At 38.1% G+C, this 23,531-nt stretch overlaps 1 protein-coding gene across 5 annotated transcripts in view; it reads left to right on the top strand.

Moving 5' to 3' along the window:
* TASP1 (taspase 1) overlaps window positions 1–23,531 on the top strand; it is a 253,010-nt gene that overhangs the window by 91,081 nt on the left and 138,398 nt on the right. For 4 of the 5 annotated variants that reach the window (XM_026503016.3, XM_044385679.2, XM_057312668.1 and 1 more), the window contains 2 exons: window positions 12,320–12,439; window positions 17,677–17,755. In XM_026503016.3, the coding sequence (XP_026358801.1) occupies window positions 12,320–12,439; window positions 17,677–17,755 (199 nt within the window). The remainder of the gene's footprint in view (window positions 1–12,319; window positions 12,440–17,676; window positions 17,756–23,531) is intronic. The other variant, XR_003317189.4, reaches the window with a different exon arrangement.

Below are 23,531 nucleotides of genomic sequence, written 5' to 3'. Positions count from 1 at the left end.
TTATTTCTTTTTGTTATCTGATCGCTGAGACTAGGACTTCTAGTACTATGTTGAACAAAAGTAGTGAGAGTGGGCATCCCTGTCGTGTTCCTGACCTTAAGGGAAATTCTAATCCATGTCCAGCTCTACTCCAATGAGCCGCTCAAATGCCACACAGATCAGAACACATTTCTTTCTTCTTACTTAGTGCATATAATAGGTATTCAGTAGATGCTTGTTGAATTATCTACACATTTGTCATTTTGAGATTGGTGTGTATGGTTGTTTTATAATATTAGGTAGGCTCACAGAGCCATGAACATTTGTTCTTTATCCTTATCACAGTGCCTAGAAACAGTGCCTTTACTCAGCTAACGTTACCAACTTAAACATCTACAAAAGATGATTCTAATATTAATTTTGAGAGAGAAAAACCCATAATGTAATTTTCTTCAATTATAAGTTTTATGGTCTTTCAAGATAAGTTTGAATCTATTATTTAAGTGCTTCAAGCATACATTAGTCTAAAAGAGTGCTTTGCTGTTTACCAGTGAGCTTGTTTCTGGGGATGTAATGAAATAAGAGAGGATATCCGAAATATTACTAATAATATGACTGTACTTCCTCAATATTGTAGAAATCTGAAGATACTATGTAAGTAAGTGAGGGAAATGATTGTGGGGAAATGATATTTTAGAAATAGCCCCCAATCTCTGCCAACCATTTCATAGAGGTGAGTCATGAAGTGCCCACTAGGGGGCGTGCCCATCTAGAGAAAACTTGACCAAGCTCCTTTCCTGTGTTGCAGGTAAAATGCCTGTTTTACAAATGCATTTCTAGATCATGTCTTTTTTTCTAGGAAAAAGAATGAACCCTCACCACTACAAGAATTTCTACCCATTTTCTAGCTCCTGTTTATTTTGGTTGCGTGATTTTCCCAGAAGGGACAGGTGACAAAATAGAAATGGGGATTGCCTTGAAAGCTTACTTTATGAAGCTTGTGATTATGTGTGTGTTGTGTCCCGTCCCGTGTCCCCCCTCCCTACCCCCCGTGTTGAGAGCATTTTCATTTTGCAAGCATTGCCATCTCTTCTGTGGTCTTTTTGGGTCATTTGCTCAAGGGATAGGCAGTGCTCCATTTTCATTGCTCTGTTGATTTGTATAGCCTGAGGTTATGTGGAACTCACACCAGCAAGTCACCTTGAGTACACAGACTTTGAGTGATGTTTCCACCAGAGGTCATGGCCTCATTGGATCCTTAGTTTTTCTTTCCAGTTCCTATTTTACCTTTGACTTCAACATTATCACCAGCAAACATTTATTGAGTGCCCTTTATATGCAGGTTTTTATGTAGGTTTTAGGAAGTAAATAGAGGATACAGACCTAGGCCCTGACCATTATATTTGGTCCAGGGGACTTAAACAGTAAAGGGAACTCATGTAGTATGTGCTGGGAGAGTGAAGCAATCAGTGAGGGCCATGGGAATTGGTAGGATGGAGAAATCACTCTAAACTCACTAAGTTTCTCATTGTAGGCTTTATGGAAGAGGTAGAATTTAAGCTAGGTCTTGGATAAAGGGGTAGGACTTAGGTATCTAGGTGGAGAGAAAGAGAAAACCTTAAATTTAGAAGCCTGTAGGTAGAGAAGCTTGATTGCACCACAGAGTTTCTGTAGGACGGTGGTTTCAAACTCACATGCTTCTGGGGGCCAGTCAGGTAGCCTAAATATGTGAGACAATCTAGAAAGGTGGAGCACTTGGTGATACATGTTCCATTTTAAGGTATTTGAAAAACAAAATGTGTAACACTAAAATTACACTTCGCTGTTGAAAGCAAACGCTGGTTTTGGCAGTTTGTAATCCCTGCTGAGGTCATGACAGTTGATCAGATTCAACTGTGCACAAAATTTAGCAAAGTTAAAAAGGCCATAGAGGCATTAAGTCCACAGCCTGAGTTCTCCCTGAACATTTGTCTACTTTTATTTGCACTAACTGTACTTAGGAACAATGAGGAGAATATTTTGAAATATGTATGAATGGAGCCTGTTTTGGTGACTGTTTGCATTAAACACAGGCTTTTGAGTGTTGGGAGTCTGAAAACATTCTTCAGGGTAATTTGAATGGCATTAAGATTTCTAGGATATAGTACTATCATAATTAGTTTGGATTGTATTTTATATTCTAGAATATACTTAGCTCCTTTCCTACTCTTTGTAATTCCTTGATTTCTCTTTACTTTCTAATAAAATGTTAAGGTATTGAAGAATAAAAGGAAAAAAGTATATGGGCATTTTTTCTTTCCTTTTTGTTTTTTAATATGCTTATCTTTACTAGTGTATTTATGATTTTTAATAATTATATTTTGGGGTATACTTATAATTAGTCAAGTAGATATTGCTGTACTTTAAAAATCTCATATCAAATAAAGTAACTTAATACTTTGTTATTAAAGTCAGTGTCAAATATTCAATCTAGAGAGGGTTGAGTTTAAATCCAGGTTAAAGGACCCATCCTGATTGTCATGGTGTTTCATCAGCTGGAATAGACTCCAGATTGTCCAAGTTACCTTCTAGTCCTTTATCTGTTATTCCCCACTGCTTTAAGACTCAGTTCAAAGGCCAGTGGAGCTCTGGTATTTAAAAGAAAAAGTGTAATTTTATCCAGAGAAGGTAAATGTATGCCCTGAAATGAAAGAAAGACCAGAGGTCCAGACCACGGCCAGGTGTTCCTGGAAAGAGCCAAATTGGACAAGTAAATTGAAAAAGGTTGCCTGCTCTTATTAAAGAGACTTTGCTGCTGTCTATTTAATTAGCAAGGTCTTAGTTCATTTATTTGGGTGTTTTTTAATCTGCCCAGGTAATGAAGTTCATAGCCTATTAGTGAGTATGCTGGTAGCATGTTGTGCTATCTCTGTCATTGAAGTACCATGATATACGTGCCTGTATGAAATGAAACTGCCAAATAATCTTGATTCCCTCCTCCCTTGAACATGTTTCCCAGAAGGTGATGACTGAGTTTAAGATATTCTCCAGTGGAAAAAGCAAAGTTAAAGCTAAGGTATAGTATATGTACTACTTATGTAGAGCTTTTAGGAAAGTGATTTGGAGTTAGAGAAAGTGAATTGGTTAGTCAAAAATGAAAGAGTGTGATCTGGTGCCAGGTGACCCAAGAGGATGGGAGGGCAGTAAAGAAGTGTTGCCAAAAGAAAAACATTGAATGGAAGAGTGTGACCAATATCAAGACATCTGATCTCTTCATAGATTAAGTGAGAGGCTTACCGTTGGATGGTAAGAGTCTTAGAAGTTTGTTTTGAATAGTAGGCCAGAGGGCATGGCAAAACCTCCTGAAATAAAGATCACTCCTGTATCGTGAGAAGGGAGTCTGGACTTAATGTGTGGTTATTATGAGGACCAGGTAGAAATTTCACAGCAGCTGTTTAAGGACATACTTTGGGGAAAGAACCTATTCAGGGGTGATGTGGAAAAGCATTACATTTAGGGAAGATCTAAATATGAAATAATCAGAGAGAAATATGTGAGGTAATAGGAAAACTGCTTTAGATAGGCTGAGTTTGGATCTTGCATATATATTGACCAAGATGCAATTTCAGAGGGCACGGAGTTTGATTTATTGATGAAGGTCAGTTAAAAACTATTTGTGATACTTTGGTAGTTGCAGCATACAAGTGGATGGGGAGCAAGATACGCCACAAAAGATCCTAGGACAAGCCAGCATATAAAGAATCTTCCCAGAGAGGGGAGAACTTCCTGTTTCAGATTGAGCCTTTAGGTGCAAGGGCCTCCTGTGTGGTTGGGAAGAGATTAAGGAAATCCTTTCTGGAGTTATTTGAGGCGTCAGGACTTGAAGGAGGACAGTATTTTGGTGTGGGGTGGGGAGGGGGGGTAGCACGGGTGTGGGGAGCCAATTTTGCACTGGACAAAGTATGAGTGAGGGGAGTGTCAGTATCTGCTATTACTCCAGAGAGCCAGGGCTCTTTTTGGAGGAGAAGGAAGGAGGGCTGGACCTTTGCTGAGAATTAGGTGACACACGGAGAAAATTATTGCCTATCAGATTTAATTTATTCAGTTCATTCATTCAACAAGTAGTTTTTTCACAGAAACACCTTTGCCTTTTTTTCGATCTATTTATTTAATGTTGATTTCTCTTTCATCGATTTTTCATCTTTGTTTTCTCCTTTCTCTTTGTGTTAATATTGTTCTCTAACCTCTTTAGTTGGACACTTAGGTCATGTTTTGTTCTTTTCTAACATCAATATTTTGGGTATAAATTTTTCTCTATGTACCACTTCTGCTGTATCCCCTAAGTTTTGAAATGTAATGTTTTTTATTCATTGTTAAGTATTTCTGCTTCTATTTATATTTCTTGTTTGATTCATAAGTTAGAAGTATTTTTTCTTTTTTAATTTCCAATATTTGTTTACTTTTATTGACTCCTAACTTAATTGTATCATATTCAGAGAGCATATTCTATGTGATACTATTTCTTGAAATTTGTTGTAACTTATTATGGCTTAGTGTATGATCAGGTTTTATAAATATTTATATACATTTGAAAGTGTTTCCTCTGGTGTAGCCACTGTGGAGAATAGTGTCGAGGTTCCTCAAAAAGTTAAAAATAGAACTACCCTACAATCCAGCAATTGCACCACTAGATATTTACCCAAAGGATACAAAAATATTGATTCAAAGGGGTACATGCACCCCAATGTTTATAGCAGCATTATCAACAATAGCCAAACTATGGAGAGAGTCCAAATGTCTATTGACTGATGAATAGATAAAGAGGAGGGGGTATGTATATACTATGGAATACTACTCAGCCATCAAAAAATGAAATGTTGCCATTTGCAACAACATGGATGGAGCTAGAGAGTATAATGCTAAGTGAAATAAGTTAGTCAGAGAAAGGCAAATACCATATAATCTGACTCGTGGAATTTAAGAAATAAAACAGCTGAACATACGGGAAGGGGGTAAATCAAAAAAGGAGAGAAGGAAACAAACCGTAGGAGACTCTTTTAACAATAGAGAACAAACTGAGGGTTGATGGAGGGAGGTGAGTGGGGAATGGGGTAGAGGGGTGATGGGTATTAAAGAGGGCACTTGTGATGAGCGCTGGGTGTTGTATGTAAGTGATGAATCACTGAAGCCTACTCCAGAAACCAATATTGCACTGTATGTTAACTAATTAAAATTTAAATTAAAAAAAAAGAGAAAAGAATGTCTCCCCTCTAATTTCTGGGAATGGAATTCTATGAAAGCTAGGCAGTCACACTTTTTAATGTACAATTTGGGGCTTCTGTTTCTTACTGGTGTTGAAGGAAATGTATTGAAATATCTCATTATGAGGTATGGTTTGTTCTTTCTCCTTGTTGGCGTGCTTTTGCACATACATACATTTGAGGCTATTCTTTGTTGGTACATGCAAATTTAGAATTACTATATCTCTATATCTGGTAAGTTAAACTTTCAGCATTTATCATGTAGAGATTCTATCTCTATTAATACCTTTTGTCTTAAAACTTACTTTGCTTGGTGTTAATATAGCTACCTTGTTTGGACTGGTACCTGCTTGTCATATCACTTTTTCCCCCATCCTTTTACTTTCAACTTTTCCATATCCTTATGCTTTAGGTATATCTCCTATGAATAGCATATAGTCAAATTTCAAAACCCAACCTGACATTCTAATAACATGTTATTATTATTTTTAAAGACAGTATTCGTTTTGATTTACATGCAGTTTTGCCATTTTATTTGCTTCCTTCTTTCACGCCTGATTGTCCTTCTTGGATTATTGTCATAAGTCTGTTTGGGCTGCTCTAACAACATAACATAGACCGGGTGGCTTATAAGCAACAGAAATTTGTTCCTCCCAGTTCTTGAGGCTGGAAAGTCCAACATCAAAACCCAGGCAGATTTAGTGTCTTTTGAGGGCCTGCTTCCTACATGGCTATCTTTGTGCTATAACCTCATGTGGCAGAAGGGGCAGGGGAGTTTCTTGGGCATTAAGCCCATTCATGAGGGCTCTGCCTTCTTTAAGTGCTCCCCTCTCCCCCAGTAGTATCACCTTGGCAGCTAGGATTTCAGCATGAATTTTGGAAGGACACAAACATTCAAATCATAGCAATTATTTTCCTTCTTCTTGAAGTGTATCATTCACTTGTTTACTGGTGCATCCATTCAACAAATCTTTATTGAATGCCTAAGAGATGTGAAGTGCTTTTCTCAATGCTTAGCAAATGGTAGTGAATAAACCATACAAAGAGGGCTACCTTTGTGGGGCTTCCAATCTTGTGGGGGAGATTGGCAATTTAAATAAATGGTACAGTTTAGGAGATGTTGAGATGCTATGGAAAAAAATAAAGTCGAGCCAAGAAAGGGAGATGAGGTCTGCTCGTGAGTAGGTGGTAGGGAGGGCATAGGCAGAGGTCAGGCTGTAGTCTTAAAAGAAATGGTCCTTCAGGCGTTCATTAAGTGCAGGTCTCTTGTTGGCAAACTCCCTTTACTTACTTATTTACAAATGTCTTTATTTTATTTTTGTTCCTCAAAGATAATCTTGTTGGGCACCTACTTGTAGGTTTAGAGTTACTTTTCTCTGAGTACCTTGAAGATATGCTATGGTCTTCTGGCTTTCATTGGGCTTCTGGAAATTCTGTCATTCTATTGTGGGTGATCTTCTCTTTCTAGCTGGCTCCTTTCCGTTCTTTGTGGCTTCTGGAGCTCTGGATTCTTATATTTCATCAGTTCTGGGAAATTTTAGCTTTTTCTCTTTCATTATTTTCTCTTCTTTATTCTGTCTGTTGCTCCCAGTTGGACATATGTTAGACTTTTTCTCACCCGTACTTTTTTTTTTTTTTACCATCTCTTTCGTGTTTTACTACTTAACAATTGTAATCAAATGTGTATTAAATGTTATATAAATATACATGTGTTGCAGTATTAGGACAAAAATAGAAAATTTGTTCATGACTTGATGTTTCGAATTCTTGGTACTGTGTACTTAGAGATAAATACATCAGCTATTGATTTTTTTAGAGGTAAAGCTTACATACAGTGCAATGCACACATCTTAAGTATATAATTTGGTGAATTTTGACATGCATAAAGCCATGTAGCCCATACCACTATCAAAACATAAAACATTGCCATTACTCCAGAGGGTTTTCTCATGCCCCTTCATAGTCCAGCTCCCCTCCCAAGACGGCCATTTTTCTGATTCTTTTTCACCACAGAGTAGTTTTACCTTTTCTAAACTTTCGTATAAATGGGATCAGATATTACATACTGTTGTGTCCAGCTTCTTTTACTCAGTGCATCTAAAAGATTATTTATGCGGTTGTACATATTAATGGTTCCTTTTTATTGCTGGGCAATCCTCCCCCGTTGCCTATATCACAATTTGTGTACCCATTTCCTTCTTGATAGGCATTTGGGTTGTTTCCAGGTTTTGGCTGTTGCAGTTAAAAGTGCTGTGAACATTTTTGACAAGTCTTTTGTTTTATATATTTGGTTTCTCTTGGGTGAATACTTAGGGTTTTAATTGCTGGATGCATGTTTAATTTAGAATTTAAAAATTTTTATTTAGAATTTAAAAGTTGTGATTAATATTTATTCCAGAAAAATAAGAAGCCAAATTGGATATATTCATCATCATATTTTTAAACCGATATTTGTAGTCATTGAGGTGTTATTCTCTAAGTATTTTGATCAGATAAATGCAATTTAATGATCTAGCTAATATTATCTTTGTCAGACTTATCATTCTTAAATTCTTTCTTTAATTTTTATTTCAGCTCCAATATTTCTTAGGTTTACTTTCCTTAACCAATGGTTCATTATAAGTATAAAATAATTTTAATTGAACAGCATATGAATAAGAATAAAATAATTTAAAGCTTTGTGAAACTACCCTTGTGGTTTTTACTCTTCAGCTGAGTATGTTCATCTGGTCTCTTCCATGACTTACACGTGCTCACTCAGCATGCACACCGAGGCTCTCAAACTGTTCCATTTTGAAACCAAAAAACCCATTATTCGAAATATTATTTGAAATATTATTCATTCATTATTTGAAATATTATTTTAAAAGCCAAAATTAAAACCATGACTTTTTCTACCTTGAATGTTGCAAGCCTCGGAACACTATCTAGGTATTCTGTCATTTAGAAAACATTGTCCTTTGCTGTCTTTGAGGGTTTGGAATTTTTAGGTATTCCTCTGGAACTTTGTTATGGTATGAATTTATAATTAAAGTTGTAATGTAGATATATTAAAACTCCTTAAAAGCATGGTTAACCCACTTTATTTTTATTTTGAGCTAAAAATATTTCCGTTAAGGTTTGTTAGGGTGATTTAAGGAATAAATAACAATTTTTATATAAATTTTTTCTCTGTTGTAGATATGTTTGACACTAATTTGTGTAGTGCTGTAAAGATATTTAATGCATACTTATTAAACAAAGAAAATAAAGGGTTTTTTTAAGAATAGAAGGTTTGGGATCTTTTAAAAAATGTATTTGTCTTTATTATTGTATTAGGTTAATTCCACCATATACCAGTTTCAGGATGCACTTATATATTTGAGGTATTATTCTTGCATTTTAACTATTTGATATTTGAGTAATTCTGTGTAGAAGAAAGACCAGGTTAATGACATAAGTAACTGAGAGATGGCGTGTCTTGGCAGATTTCAGAGTTAGAACACAGATTAGAGGCACAATTTTCTGGTGGGAAGTACCTAAACTTTGTTTAAGGGATTTATTCCTTTTAAAGTAGTTATGTGTTACTTAACTTAATTTTATGATAACTATGTAATAGCCATCTCCAATTTGGAGCAGAGAAAAATAAAAATTTTTGACATTAAGCCCAACATGATTACTAGTTTATTGGTGACTTGAAGAAAGTTTTATTTCAGTGTTTTTCATAACACATGCAATCTCTATGCCAACTTTTTATACATGTGTTTATTATAAGGGGAACCATACAGTTTATACAGTTGCTCTTTAGTCACAATTTTATCAAAAAAGTAATGCAAATAGCATGTTTCAGTCGAGGACAGTAGGTGCATGTGTACCTATGTGGTGTATATACTTTTAAGTATTTATGGAGTGTAAGGGCATAATAGTAGCTCTATATAGTAACAGTCATTGTGTGGTTTTTAGCCTTTCTAAGATTTCATTTCTGTACAAATGAGTTCTGTGGAATTATTATGGCCAAAATACCAGGGTTTGTCTTTCACTCAATTTATCTACACTTCATAAAAATGCTTAAATATTACTTCATCATCCTTAAATTTGCCTTTCAGTATGTGAAATCTGTGAACTAATTCTTGAATATTTACGAAGTAATTCTGATTTTTGCAGGTGTTGCAAGCCCTTAGGAATATTTAGCTTCATTCGGAACAGGATTCTCTATTTTTTGCTTGATTTTTCATTTTTAAAAACCAAGCTACAGTAAATCCATCTACGTATAATATTTTTGTATCTTTCTCTAGTAGTTTGGTTAGAAATAAGAGTTCTCATAGTTTATGATATCCCGATTGAAATCCTAAGAGAATTGTTTTATAAGTAATTTGTATCATTGTGTATACATTATGTATCCCCTCAGTTAAAATTCTGTTTTACATAATGCTTGGGATCAGCAGTCACAGTTAATAAAGAACTAATGAAGAATACCCTTTCTTGACTTTATTGTTGTCAAGGAAAGTATTTTATAGTTTCTGTTTATTTGTATGAGAGTTGTCTGTTTCTAAAAGAACCAGTATGAGATCAATACTTTAAAATACTTTACAGTATGTTCATTGTGGTATGATCATGGTGATATGCCGCCAGTTGATGTTGAACCAGATAGAACTTAAATCTTTTATGCTGACATAATGTTAGTCTTAGGTGGTTTAAGTTTCCTCCTTCAGCAGATTTGTGCCCATAAAATTATTTGCCTTAAAATGAGTAGAGCAGATGTTTGGCTGATAATGAATCCCACAGGATGCTATCTTACCTTGTTTCTCAAGGTAGGGTCTGGGGACCAGCAACATCAGCATTGCTGGAGAGGTTGTTAAATGGAGGGTCTTGACCAATGCCAGATTACTTAATCAGAATCTTCATTTAACAGATTCTCAGATGATTTGTATAATATTAAAGTTCGAGAAGGCCTCCTGTAGAAGACATAAGACTTGGCATCTGGGGCGCCTGGGTGGCACAGCGGTTAAGCGTCTGCCTTCGGCTCAGGGCGTGATCCCGGCGTTATGGGATCGAGCCCCACATCAGGCTCCTCCGTTGGGAGCCTGCTTCTTCCTCTCCCACTCCCCCTGCTTGTGTTCCCTCTCTCGCTGGCTGTCTCTCTCTCTGTCGAATAAATAAATAAAATCTTTAAAAAAAAAAAAAAAAGACTTGGCATCTGGACAAGGAACAGACACTTCTCTATTTGAGGTTGCAAGGGTATAAAGATTTAGGAATTTTTTCTTAGAATAATGAAACAAATGTTCCCTTTTTAAAGTACATTTCTCTTTAGGATTATCCTTTTTTTTTTTTTTTCTGGAATAAAATCTGTCTAATGCATTCTTTACTTTTATACTTTATCTTACCTACCAAAGAAGATAAACTTTACTTCTTCCGTACCAAATGAGCAAACCTAGTTACTTTTAAGTCTTCCCTAAGGTAGTGGCATCCTCTGGATTTTCACGAAACTGCATTTTGAGAAAGAAGATGGAAAACTGAGGCCCTGATGTTAGAATGGCCTTGCATGTATCATCACTCGTTTTTCTTGTTTCTGTGACGCCAGGCGTGCCGGCATGCCTTTATGTCCTCCTAACTGAAGACTAAGTATGCCTGCATGTCTGCTGTGTTCAAAATCAGTGGGCCAGACAGTTTACAGTCAGGTTAGGGAACTATCCTTGAAAGTCAGGCAGTCTGCCACCTGCAGAACTGTGGTATTCTGGGATATGGCCTAGACTTCTCCTGTCTGTGGTTAAAAGGGAGAAGGGGAATAAAGCACTTATTTCAGTCAGCTACATGTTTTCTATTAAAGTGAGTAATGTCTTAGTGTATCAGTATATTTAAGGGGAGTTAGAATCTAGAGCAAAAACCAAAAGAAATGTAAGTGTGTAGATGTACCTTCTCCTAACAGACTTCATGTGATATTTGTTGAGGCATACTCTCCCTCTGGATTTTTCAGTTTGCTTGAAGTAAAAATCTTTTGCTTGCATTATGTCTCCACTATTTCAGAACTCCCTTCGATGTTACTCAACTTCTAAGGAGGCCCTAGGAACTCACTGACTTTTCTGGAGATTGCCTGAGTGTGTCATTTCAAAAACTTTTGAGCCAGGGATCCCTCAGTACAAAAGTCTTGCTCAGTAGTATGGGCAATAAACTACACAGGAGGAGGAGCTGGTCTTGTTGAGCCTGGGGTTGTGCCTGGCTCTTTCATGCATTCTTGGGAGTGGGGGTGAGGATGGGAGTCTTGGGTTCTGGGGCGCAGTTTAAAACCCAGTACTATAGAGTAAGAACACTGCGATGACTGCTGTTAACCTAAAGACCTGCAAGTAGCCTCCCTTGTTAATATACTCAAAGGGATATTTTTTTTTATGAAACTTTTTTCCTGTTTTCTGTAATTCTGCTATTATCCAGGATTGTAAGATTTGTCTGTCCTGCACAGGTGACCCAGAAATCTTTGAGATAGGAGACAGCTGCTTGTAGTCAATACATGTGAAAAGCCTTAAGCTTGTGGAACCTGGGACAAGACACAGAAGTGCAAAGATGCCTCCCAGGAATGTACAGTTTTCTGCTGTATAGTTGGCAACCATATATTAAGGGAGGTGGCCATCAATTTCTCACAAGCAAGGAATTGTAAAAGAAAATTATAGCATAGTATACTTCAAGATTATGACAGCCATTCTCTTCATTTGTTGTGCTGAATATATTACTTTTAGAACTTTTTATATAATATTTTAAAAAATACTAATAGCATTTATTGGTTCACTTTTGCCATAGATTTTTTCCTCTTACAGATTTTCAATCATGAACTTAATACTGGAGATTAAGGGGACACCGTGATATGCTATTTTATATTAGATTGTATTTTTTCTTTCTCCCTTAGGCATGCTAGGCTTATTATTAGAGAAAAGCAACAAGACACCTTTTGCTCAGGATTTTTTGGTAGAAAATACATTTTGACTTGAGCAGGATTTTAGCGGCAACTTGATAATAGATAATTTTAGGAGTTTGCCGAATTATGTCCTGATTGTACTGAAAAGTGCTATGTGGTCATATCAAATTGTGACACCTCGTGCTTAGTGAGTGCTCATGGCTCGTTTGCTCTCCAGGAGAATGACTCAGGCACTTTGGACACAGTGGGCGCTGTAGTGGTGGACCATGAGGGGAACGTTGCTGCTGCTGTCTCCAGTGGAGGCTTGGCCTTGAAACACCCAGGGAGAGTTGGACAGGTAAGTAATTATGGGGTTTTTAAACTAGCTTTTCAATTTAAAACACAGAATTTTCTAGCTCTCTCTCTCTTTTTTTTAAACCAGCAAGACATTTTTTCTTTTGGAAAAAAATGACATTATTGTGTTTTTTTTTTTTTTTTAACATTTATGTAATACAAATCATCAGGTACCTTTTCCAGATTCTAAAAAACCTCTCTCATAGTAATTAGAGATCTTTTTGATCAGTAATGCTATGTTTTGTTACTTCCAACAGGCTGAGTATTGGGTATTTCATAGACATTCAAAAAATATGAGTTGATCTTCATTTTCTTTCTTTGCAAATGTCATTCTCTTTAGAAGTAAACACTACCTGACTATATTGTTGCTTGCTTTTTAGGTGGGAAATGATTTTAGATTTACATTGTGTATTTCCTCCGTTCAAGAAACAGTAAAATTTTGACACTCTAAATCCCTCTTCTGATTAAAATCTTTCTAATTTACGTGTAACTGGCGTATTCCCAGTTCACTTGCGCTTCTTCACCACTGCACTTTCCCCCGTCTCCAAACTTTAGTTCTGTACTGAGCATGGTGTTTCACAATCCATTTGATCTAGTAAGCTTTCTGAGCATAAACCAATTTGATACATTACTTATGGGCTTAATGAATATTTGTTGAGTGAACTAATGAGTCCTGGAGTCTGTTAAAGTAGTCGCAAGGGTTGTACTTCAGCTCAGTACTTAGATCTCATGTTACATGCAGAGCACTGCTTAGCATACTCTGTATGCTTTGTCCCTCACCTTTGAAGAGGAGCGGGTATCACAGTTGCTTTGGACATGGTGGTTAATGAATGCTTGGAGCCGAGTGATCTGATTCATGGAGGACATCTTTGCAAAGCTTCAAGTGATATTCCCTGATCTGCCCTTTATAGTGTATAAGCCTCGTATAATCCCGTGGGGGGATGGGGTAGGGAAGAATAATTAATTTTGTGCTACTCTTTGCCTACTGTACAGGGGGATTTGTGGGGAATGATTACTCAACATGTGTACAATGCTTTGAACTCATTATAAAAAGCCTTTGTCTGGTCATGGTGTTTTTCCACATTATAAAGCCCTGTGTATTTGTCAAGTTTGGAATAAGAACCAAGCTTGGCGTATCAGATTTGGATGCCTTGGTGGAGAAGGAGAGAGAAAAGCCAGCATAGCCGCCTTCATTGCCTTGCAATTCCCATGACTTTCTCACTGTTTTTTGTTTGTTTTGGTTAGCAAAATAGCAACAACAGAACCAAGGATAGTTCTGGACTATGTTAGCACAATACTACACTGAACAATCTTGAAGCCATTCTGCCACTACACATGGGACTGTCCTGGAAAAAGAAGTACTTCTGTAAAACTTAAGCATACTGATTTGCCCCACTTAGCTAGTTTATAAAGACACAGTTTGTAAGAGATGAAAATCAGGAAAGGGTGTGGTGGGTAGGAGTAAAGGTACTTAACAGGAAAATGCATTTGCTTAATTGGATTATATTGGTTGGATAGAGGAGATGTAATAAGCCTAGAAATATGAAAGCATCAGTTGACAGTAAGAAACCATTCTTCTTGACAATCAGGAGGGAAGGAAACAAAATATACAAAGTATTGAAAAAAATGACTTTTTAAAAAATATGCTAAAACTAGATGCTTTTTTTAAAAGATTCTATTTATTTATTTATTTATTTATTTATTTGACAGAGAGAGAGAGAAAGAGAGACAGAGAGACAGCCAGCTAGAGAGGGAACACAAGCAGGGGGAGTGGGAGAGGAAGAAGCAGACCCCCAGTGGAGCAGGGAGTCTGATGTGGGGCTCCATCCCAGGACCCTGGGATCACACCCTGAGCCGAAGGCAGATGCTTAACGACTGAGCCACCCAGGCGCCCCAAAACTCGATGCTTTTAAATACATTTTAAATGCACAAGTGAACAGTTTAAAAGTCTTTAGCATATTACCCTGTTCTAGATACATAGTAACAGCTGTTCAGATGGTGAAGTGACAGTTTGAAGTAGAATTTATTTGGTTGGCTTACCAACAATGGTTAGAATTTACAACTGGGACACGAGAAAGGGATTATTGCATTCCACTCTCCTTCCACCTGCAACGCAGCCCCACACAAATACACAGGTGAGTTTAGTGGTTAAGAGTGTGAACTTTGGATTCATTCTAACCTCACCTCTCCCTTACTGTAAACAAGTTGTTCAACGTCTTTAAGCTCCACTTTCCACAACTGGAAAATGGGTGTAAATAGTTACCTTACAAAATTCTAGAAGATTAAATGACATAATACAGTTAAATTGCTTGTCATAGTCCCTCATAATATAGCTATATATTAGCTATAACTAGTGTTTATTAATCTTTTGCTCTATGCAGCAAATTTGTTCATTCATGTGATCCTACAATAACATTATGAGGTGTGGGGTTTTGTTATGCTCATTTTATAAAGGAAAACAACTCCCAAAGAAGTTAACTAATGATAATAATATTTATATGATCTATTTTTACTGAATGTTAATGACTTTATTAAATGTTAATGAAGTTTTACTACTGAAAAGAAGGAAGCTTATTTTAATTTTTGTTTTTTAAGGCCTGCTTAAGTTTATTATTTATTTTTTTCAAGATTTATTTATTTTAGAGAGAGCAGGGGGAGGGGCAGAGGGAAAGAGAGAGAAGCGGACCCCTGGCTGAGCCCCTGAGGTGGGGCTCAGTCTCAGGATCCCGAGATCATGACCTGAGCCAAAATCAAGAGTCCGACGCTTAACAGACTGCACCATCCAGGCGCCCCCAGTTTGTTATGTTTTATCCAAAGAAGTGATGAGAGGGACAGTCTCTGACTCTTTCTTTTATCTGACCTATCACTGTCTTAGCTCAACTGATCTGAGAAGATTAAGAAGGAAGACAACTTTAGATCATGAGATTGAGAGGAAGTAGCATAAGGGGAATTTGCTTAGAGGGAAGAAACAGAGTAAGAGTAAGTGTTCTTTCTTTTCTTAAAAAAAAAAAAAATGACCTCCTTTAGGTTTCTAGGAGGTGTCCTTGTGGCTGTATTTGATGTTTTTGGGTGCAGGCTCCTGGTCAAGATAATTGTAGGGAATGGAGAGGACAGTGTACTAATGTCCCGGGTTTTCAGTGAAGGAAGAATAGGCCCTTCCCCTCAGGTTGCATGTTCTCTGAGGCATTGGCTCACCTAGCACCTGGCGCAGGTAGTACCCCTTGAATGGCTTATCCCACAAGTTTGCCAGTTTGGTTCTGAAATCCATGTGCTGAGTCCCTTCTGTAGGGCTTTCGGTTCCCACTCTGACCCAACAATCTTGTGTATTTTAGAAGCATGGTGTTTTCAAAGGCTATAATAGATTTTCTACTGTTTGCATATTGGGAATGTTGTATTGAGTTCTTCGTTCTACTTTTAAGAAGGTTATTGTCAGTGACCACGGGGGAGGACAACTGTGGGTCACATGAGCATGGGAGACTTCATCTCCGCTTATCTTAGACTTTGGATTCTTTCTCAGGGAGGGTGATTAGGGGCGGAGGGTGTGTGTGTGCATCTCAGAGTCTTGAGGAAGAGTTCACAAAGCTAGGATTCTCTGAGTGGGAAAAGAGTAATCAGGGCACTCGGATAGCTTTTCTAAAAAATTTAGAGAACTTCAGCAGGAAGGGTAAAATAATTCCAGAGTAGAACCAGGATTAGTGGGTGGAAGTGACGATAAAGCAGATGTTAGGTAAAGCAATCTAAGGAAGAACTTTTTGCCAAAGGCCAGTGTCCAGAAGGGGTATATGTTCCCACATGAGGCATCGAGGTTCTTGGTATCAGAAGTGCCTGGGATATTTCATGGAAATTCCAGCTTTGGGTAGAATATTGAAGCAAATGATTTCTGAAGTCCTTATAAAAAAGAATGAAATATTGTAGAAAGCTGGTCTGTTTGGTCACCAACCCCAGTCTTAGCTTCTTCCCCCAGTCCTTACATGTGACCTAGAAAAGAACTGTTACTATTTTGTGGGAGTATCTTTTTCCTTCATCAGTCAGAAGTCATGCTGAATACTCAGTGTACTGTAGCTTGTTTTCTTCTTCTTCTTCTTTTTTGTACTCAACAATGTATCTGGAGATCTTTTTGTATTAGTTCCTAAAAATCTTCAAAAAAATTTAATTCTTTATTTTGAACCTCTGCAATGAATTCTACATATTGCTGGGCCAGTGTTTAGCCATTTCTTTACTGATGGACATTTGTGCTTTCAGTTTTCCATTCTCACCAAACTTGTGGTGGTGAACATTTTTGAGCAGACTTCCTGGTATTTCTCTATGCTAGCTATCAAAGGGTTTTTCTAATTCTGCTTCTAAGGACTGGAAAAGTTATCAGTTTCAGTCCCCCTCCCAAAGGCAGAGAAGTCATTGTGGATATTGAAGAGATGAACCCAGACATTCTGGGTGGCGTTATTAAAAACAAAATAGGGATGAGTGTTCTGTTCTTTTATAAAACCATAGTAATTTGTGTTATTGATGGTTTCAGACATATAAATCTGTTCTACCACCTCATAAAGTAATTAGCTTGAATTGATCTTTTTGGCTCCTTTCTTTATATCTGGAGAATCTGGCACAGTGGTGAACATATACTGGGCCCTTTGGTAATAACTGTTTGCAGTTCCTGTTGTGCCAGTTTAAGGGAGGCATGGCAGAAGCCCTCCTAAACAGGGTTTCTTAGAGTATGCCAAGAGGACCACCTGCTTCCCAGCCCCCCTGGGGCCCTGGTTAATAATGCCAATTCCTTGGGCAACTTCCAGACCACCGAATCCGAATATTTGGGAACCACAGTCCTATTACCAAGCTTCTCAAGCAATTTGACATATACCTAGCTGGAGAACCACTATTTTAAGGCAACCACAATGATTTCAAGAAGCCAGAAGAGAGGAGTTTGTCCGAACTGACTGACAAACTACAATAGGGGAAAGGTTGTTCAGGGAAGGAAAAAACTACTGTTGATGAGAGTCTAAGAAACTTTCTTTTGCTATTTTCTGAAAAATTTTAGATTAATACGGTAGTTCAAAATATAGTTTAAAATAGTGTTAGAACCATTGTTTGGGTAGGTCTTACATAGTCTCTGGTATTATTTTCCAGTTGATATGCATCATTATTAAACCAGGCTTTATTAGATGGATATGATTTTGTCTTCTGTGGAAAACAAGTAATTACATATAATATTTTTGAAATACATTGTGTGTCTATTTTCTCTTTTCCCAGGCTGCTCTTTATGGATGTGGCTGCTGGGCTGAAAATACTGGAGCTCATAATCCCTACTCCACAGCTGTGAGTACCTCAGGTATTTGCTGCTTTCATGACCATTTTTCATAACTGCAACAGTGTAGGTCATTTAATGATTGAAAACAGTATTTTTATGTTAAACATAAAGCATGTGCTGAGACACTGCATAGACAAGAACATTTATGCATGGAAGATCTTTGATATGTGGGAGCTTTTAAGGATTGTTTCACAATGTAAGTATCCCAGTGTAAATGTTTTGCTAACATTTCATTACAACTCTAGAGTTAACTCTGACAGTTATATTTTTAATTTTTTTTTTCCTCTAGTGACTCATGATAGTGTCACATTTAGATCACAAAAGATGTAAAAGTAACAAGGTATTTCAAAAAGTTAGATAATCTCTTGAGTAAAATGTTGGGGCAGAAAATATAAGGTGTATTTCAAAATGTGTGTATATATATATATATATATACATATAAATATTTAAACATTTTATTTATTTGAGAGAGAGAGAAAGAGAGGAAGAGTGCATAAGTAGGGGGAAGGGCAGAGGGAGAAGGAGAAGCAGACCCCACTGTGCAGAGAGCCCAACACGGGGCTCAATCCCAGGACCCTGAGATCATGATCTGAGCTGAAGTCAGACGCTTAACCTACCGAGCCACCCCGGCACCCTGAAATTGTATATTTTATGACATCTACTCCTCTAACTACACTTTTAATTAAATGTAGGTCCACTTTTTGTGTCTGTGTTCGAAGTCATTATTCATCCTTTCTAATGGCTGAGTAATAGTCCATTGTATATATATGTACCACATCTTCTTTATCCATTCATCTGTTGAGGTCATCTCGGCTCCTTCCGCAGTTTGTCTGTTGTGGACATTGCTGCCATTTGCATCGACATGGATGGGACTGCAGGGGGTTATGCTAAGTGAAATAAGTCAAGCAGAGAAAGACAATTATCATATGGTTTCACTCATATGTGGAACATAAGGAATAGAGCAGAGGACCACAGGGGAAGAGAGGGAGACAAACAATGAGAGACTCTGGACTCCGGGAAACAAACTGAGGGTTAGAGAAGGGAGGGGGGTGGGGGGATGGGTAAACCCGGTGATGGGTATTAAGGAGTGCATGTGTTGGGATGAGTGCTGGGTGTTATATGCAGCTAATGAATCATTGAGCACTACATCAAAAACTAATGATGTGCTATATGCTGGCTAGCGGAACATAATAAAAAATAATTTTAAAAAATCACATTACTACCAAAAAAAAAAGTCATTGTCGTTTAGAAATTGTGTGTGTGTGTGTGTGTGTGTGTGTGTGTGTGTGTGTGTGTTAAGGGCAGTTAATGGGCAGAATGGTTGTTGTCTAGATCTGGGTATGCTTGTACCAGGTGTACTTGAAGCCTTTCTCTCAATGTGGTGATATGCATGGTTGGCAAAATAATATTGGTTCATCCCCTTTGCTCTGTTATCTTTCTTTCTTTTTTTTTTTTTTTTTAAAGATTTTATTTATTTATTCGACAGAGAGAGAGACAGCCAGGGAGAGAGGGAACACAAGCAGGGGGAGTGGGAGAGGAAGAAGCAGACTCATAGAGGAAGAGCCTGACGTGGGGCTCGATCCCAGAACTCTGGGATCACGCCCTGAGCCGAAGGCAGACGCTTAACCGCTGTGCCACCCAGGCGCCCCGCTCTGTTATCTTTCAAGTTACAGTCCTAGGCCTTTCTCCTTCCTATCATCAGGCTTTATCAGGAGGATGGATATGGCTGCCTTTCCTTCCTTTCTTCAGTTTCTTGTCACATTGGTTTCTGTATCCCTGTACTAACAAACCACTCAATCCAACCCAGCCCTTTTTTCCTACTTACTCTTGACTCTGTGATCTCTGATACAGGTGGCTCTCTCTTTTCTATTGTAGCCTAGATCCTGGAACTCTCTTAGTTTGTCCTGCTCCTCTGACCTGCTCCATCCTGGCCCTCTTCACAGACTCTTCCCATTGCTACCAACTCCAGGGTTTGGCCTCTTCCTTTCACTATATGCTTCGTCTTGGTGATTCGGTGTTATTGCTGTTCTCATGATTTTAGCAGTTATTTCTTGTGGTATTTGCTTCCATGTCTATATCTTCTGGACTTTTCTCTGGAGGGCCATGTGAGTTTTTTCTGATTTCCTGTGGGACAAGTCCCTCTGGGTGTCATCTGTGCATATCAGATTTAGCAGACTCAACGAAATACCTTATTCATTATTCCCATCGCTTGGCCACCAAATTTCTCCTGTGTTCCTTCTCTCTTTTATTGCCATCACTAGCCTATTCTTTGCTCAGACTTGACCTCTTGGTACCATTTTCATATTTGTTGCTCCTGTCCATTTCCTTGCAAGGGTGGAAAAATAATTGTGTGCTGCTGACCTATCAGGTAAAGTCCAAACATGAATTGATGTTGAACCTTAACCATGCTAATTTTAATTGGCAAGATATTGATTTTCATTCTTTCAGTTTTGAAGAGATGAGTGTAATATAATATGAGTTAGTTTTTAAAAAAGATTTTATTTATTTGTTAATAGAGAGAGAGAGAGACAGACAGTGTGTGTGAACACGTGGGCGGAGGAGCAGAGGGAGAGGGATAAGCAGACTCCACACTGAGCATGGAGCCAGACACAAGGCTCGATCACACGACCCTGAGATCACGGCCTGAGCCAAGACCAAGAGTCGGATGCTTAACCAACTGTGCCACCCAGGCGCCCCAAGATGAGTTACTTTTTAATTTAATATTGGTGGCACATGAAAATTGATATGCATAATATTTAGGAGTTAGCTCGTGCACATAATGTATGTGCGCATAAGTATGGCCCTATGTCTGTAGAAATGTGTGGTATTTGAACAAACTGAAGTCTACAATAGATAATTCATTGTTTCATTTTTATTTTCCCAAAGTAGTATTAGTCAGTATCATATGTTGTATTGACTTTATTTTTGGTCAGTATGTCATTCAGTGAGTTGGTTTGTTATCAGTAAGTGTTACTCTCATGTCTAGACATTTGGAGACCTGGATTCTACTTTAAGCTGAAATCCTGAAAGCTGCCTGTCACTTTGGAAAAGAAATTCAAACTCTTTGGCGTTGTCCATGTTGCTCCTTTTTTAAATTGGTGATGTGGAAGTTGGAATAGGATCACATTTCATTGATTTGCTTGTATTAAGAATGCAGTGGGTGGGTAAAGCTAAAATTGTAAAATTAAGGTCTTTTTCCCTTCCCCTTGGATATTTCATCCTTTGCACATCTTGCATCAACTGAAGATAGTTTCATGTGACTAAAGATAAATTTAGGTTTCTAGTTCATGACATCCAGTGCAGCTTTTAAACTTGGATGCCCATTTAGTCACGTTATATCCTTCTGAAGTTTAAGGACTAACCATCATCAGCCTCCATAACCTGAGGATAATAGAGCAAGTCTGCGGTTCCTTCCATCCCTGGGACTTTGTGTGATTGCTTCACCCTTGTTTCTCCTGGGGCTGTTGCTATGAGGTTGACAATGGAAACACGTGGCAGAGCTGGATGATGAAGTCAAAGAAAGGTGGTGCACAGAATTTTGCAATTGTTGGGCGAAAATAAAAAAGAATGGCGCCTTAGGCTTTTGCAGAAAATTTAGAGACCTGGCCTACATTTTAGATTTATAGTTCTTGGAAGGTAATAATTGAAAGGCAGAGGGAAGATAGTTATGGTCAGGGTAGGGCCAGACAGGCAATTTGATCATTAGCCTCTGAGAGAACAAGAGCATCTTGTTCTCATCACTGGGTGGGGAGGAATGAGTCGGGAGTAGGGAAGAGAGTAGTGTGGCAGGAGCTGGCTGTGCAAACTCTGACTAATGTTCTAGCATCATGGAATTTTGTCTAGTTAGGAAGGCAGCAGAGTATCTACCTGGGTTCTTGTACAGACTCTTTCACTCACTGGCTGTGACCTTGGCAAGGGTTATTTGCAAAGCAAAAATACCTACCTTAATATCTGTGAATACTGAATGAGTTGACATATGGAAGGCAGTTAGCGTACTTCTTGGCTCAGAGTGGTGGTTCAATACTTAACGGTGTGTCATTGAATCTAAGTCACCATCTTTTATAAGATACACCATTATTTAAAAAAATTTGTTGATTCATATTTTTTTATTGTGGTAAGAACACAACATGAAATCTATTTTCTTTTTTTTTTTTTTAAAGTTTTTATTTATTTATTCGACAGAGATAGAGACAGCCAGCGAGAGAGGGAACACAATCAGGGGGAGTGGGAGAGGAAGAAGCAGGCTCACAGCGGAGGAGCCTGATGTGGGGCTCGATCCCATAACGCCAGGATCACGCCCTGAGCCGAAGGCAGACGCTTAACCGCTGTGCCACCCAGGCGCCCCTGAAATCTATTTTCTTAAACAAATTTTTAAATGTATAACAGTATTTTTAACTTTAGGCGCAATATTATACAACAAATCCCTTGAACTTTATTCATCTTGCATTACTGAAACTTTATGATTTTTTTTTTTTTTTTTGGTAAGAGAGGGAGAGGGGTTGGGCAGAGTGAGAGGGAGAGAGAGACTCTCCCAGCATGGAGCCCGATGTGGGGCTCAATCTCACAACCCTGAGATCATGACTTGAGCTAAACTCAAGAGTTGGACACTTAACTGACTGAACCACCCAGGTGCCCTAAAACTTTATGAATTTTTAATATCAACTCCCCATTTCCCCCTTCTCTTAGCCCCTGGCAATCACCATTCTACTCTTTGCTTTTATGAGTTTGACTATTTTAGGTTCTTCATATAAGTGGAATCATGCAGTATCTATCCTTCTGTGACTGGCTTATTTCACTTTGCATATTATCTTTGAGGATTATCCATGTTGTATATGGAGGGATTTCCTTTTTTAAGGCCGAATAATATTCCATTATACACATATACCACATTTTCTTTATCCATTTATCTGTTGATGGGCATTTAGATTGTATCTACATCTCAGCTATTATGAATAATGATGCAGTTGAACATGGAAGTACTGATATCTATTCAAGATCCTGATTTCAGGGGCGCCTGGGTGGCACAGCGGTTAAGCGTCTGCCTTCGGCTCAGGGCGTGATCCCGGCGTTATGGGATCGAGCCCCACATCAGGCTCCTCCGCTGTGAGCCTGCTTCTTCCTCTCCCACTCCCCCTGCTTGTGTTCCCTCTCTCGCTGGCTGTCTCTCTCTCTGTCGAATAAATAAATAAAATCTTAAAAAAAAAAAAAAAAAAGATCCTGATTTCAGTTCTTTTGGATAAATATCCAGAAGCGGAGTTGTTGGATCATATAATATTCCTATTTTAATTTTTTTTAAAAAAGATTTTATTTATTTGTTTGACAGAGATAGAGACAGCCAACGAGAGAGGGAACACAAGCAGGGGGGGTGGGAGAGGAAGAAGCAGGCTCATAGTGGAGGAGCCTGATGTGGGGCTCGATCCCATAATGCCAGGATCACACCCTGAGCCGAAGGCAGACGCTTAACCGCTGTGCCACCCAGGCACCCCATCCTATTTTAATTTTTTGAGGAACCTCCATAGTGTTGTCTGTAGCAGCTGTACTGTTTTACAATCGCATGAACAGTGTACAAAGCTGTGAATATCTTTATATCTTTAGCAACCTTTATTATCGCTTGTCCTTTTGATACTAGCCATTCTGATGGGTATGAGGTCGTGTCTTGTTGTGATTTTGATTTGCATTTCCCTGATGATTAGTGAGGTTGAACGCCTTTTTATGTGCCTGTAGGCATTTGTATGATTTTGGAGAAATGTCTATTCAAGTCCTTTGCTGATGTATTAATCTTACTGTTGGTTTTTGC

The sequence above is a fragment of the Ursus arctos genome, unplaced genomic scaffold (assembly GCF_023065955.2).
Source record: "Ursus arctos isolate Adak ecotype North America unplaced genomic scaffold, UrsArc2.0 scaffold_16, whole genome shotgun sequence".
In the NCBI taxonomy this organism is placed as follows: domain Eukaryota; kingdom Metazoa; phylum Chordata; class Mammalia; order Carnivora; family Ursidae; genus Ursus; species Ursus arctos.
This window is presented reverse-complemented; position numbering and strand designations above follow the sequence as displayed.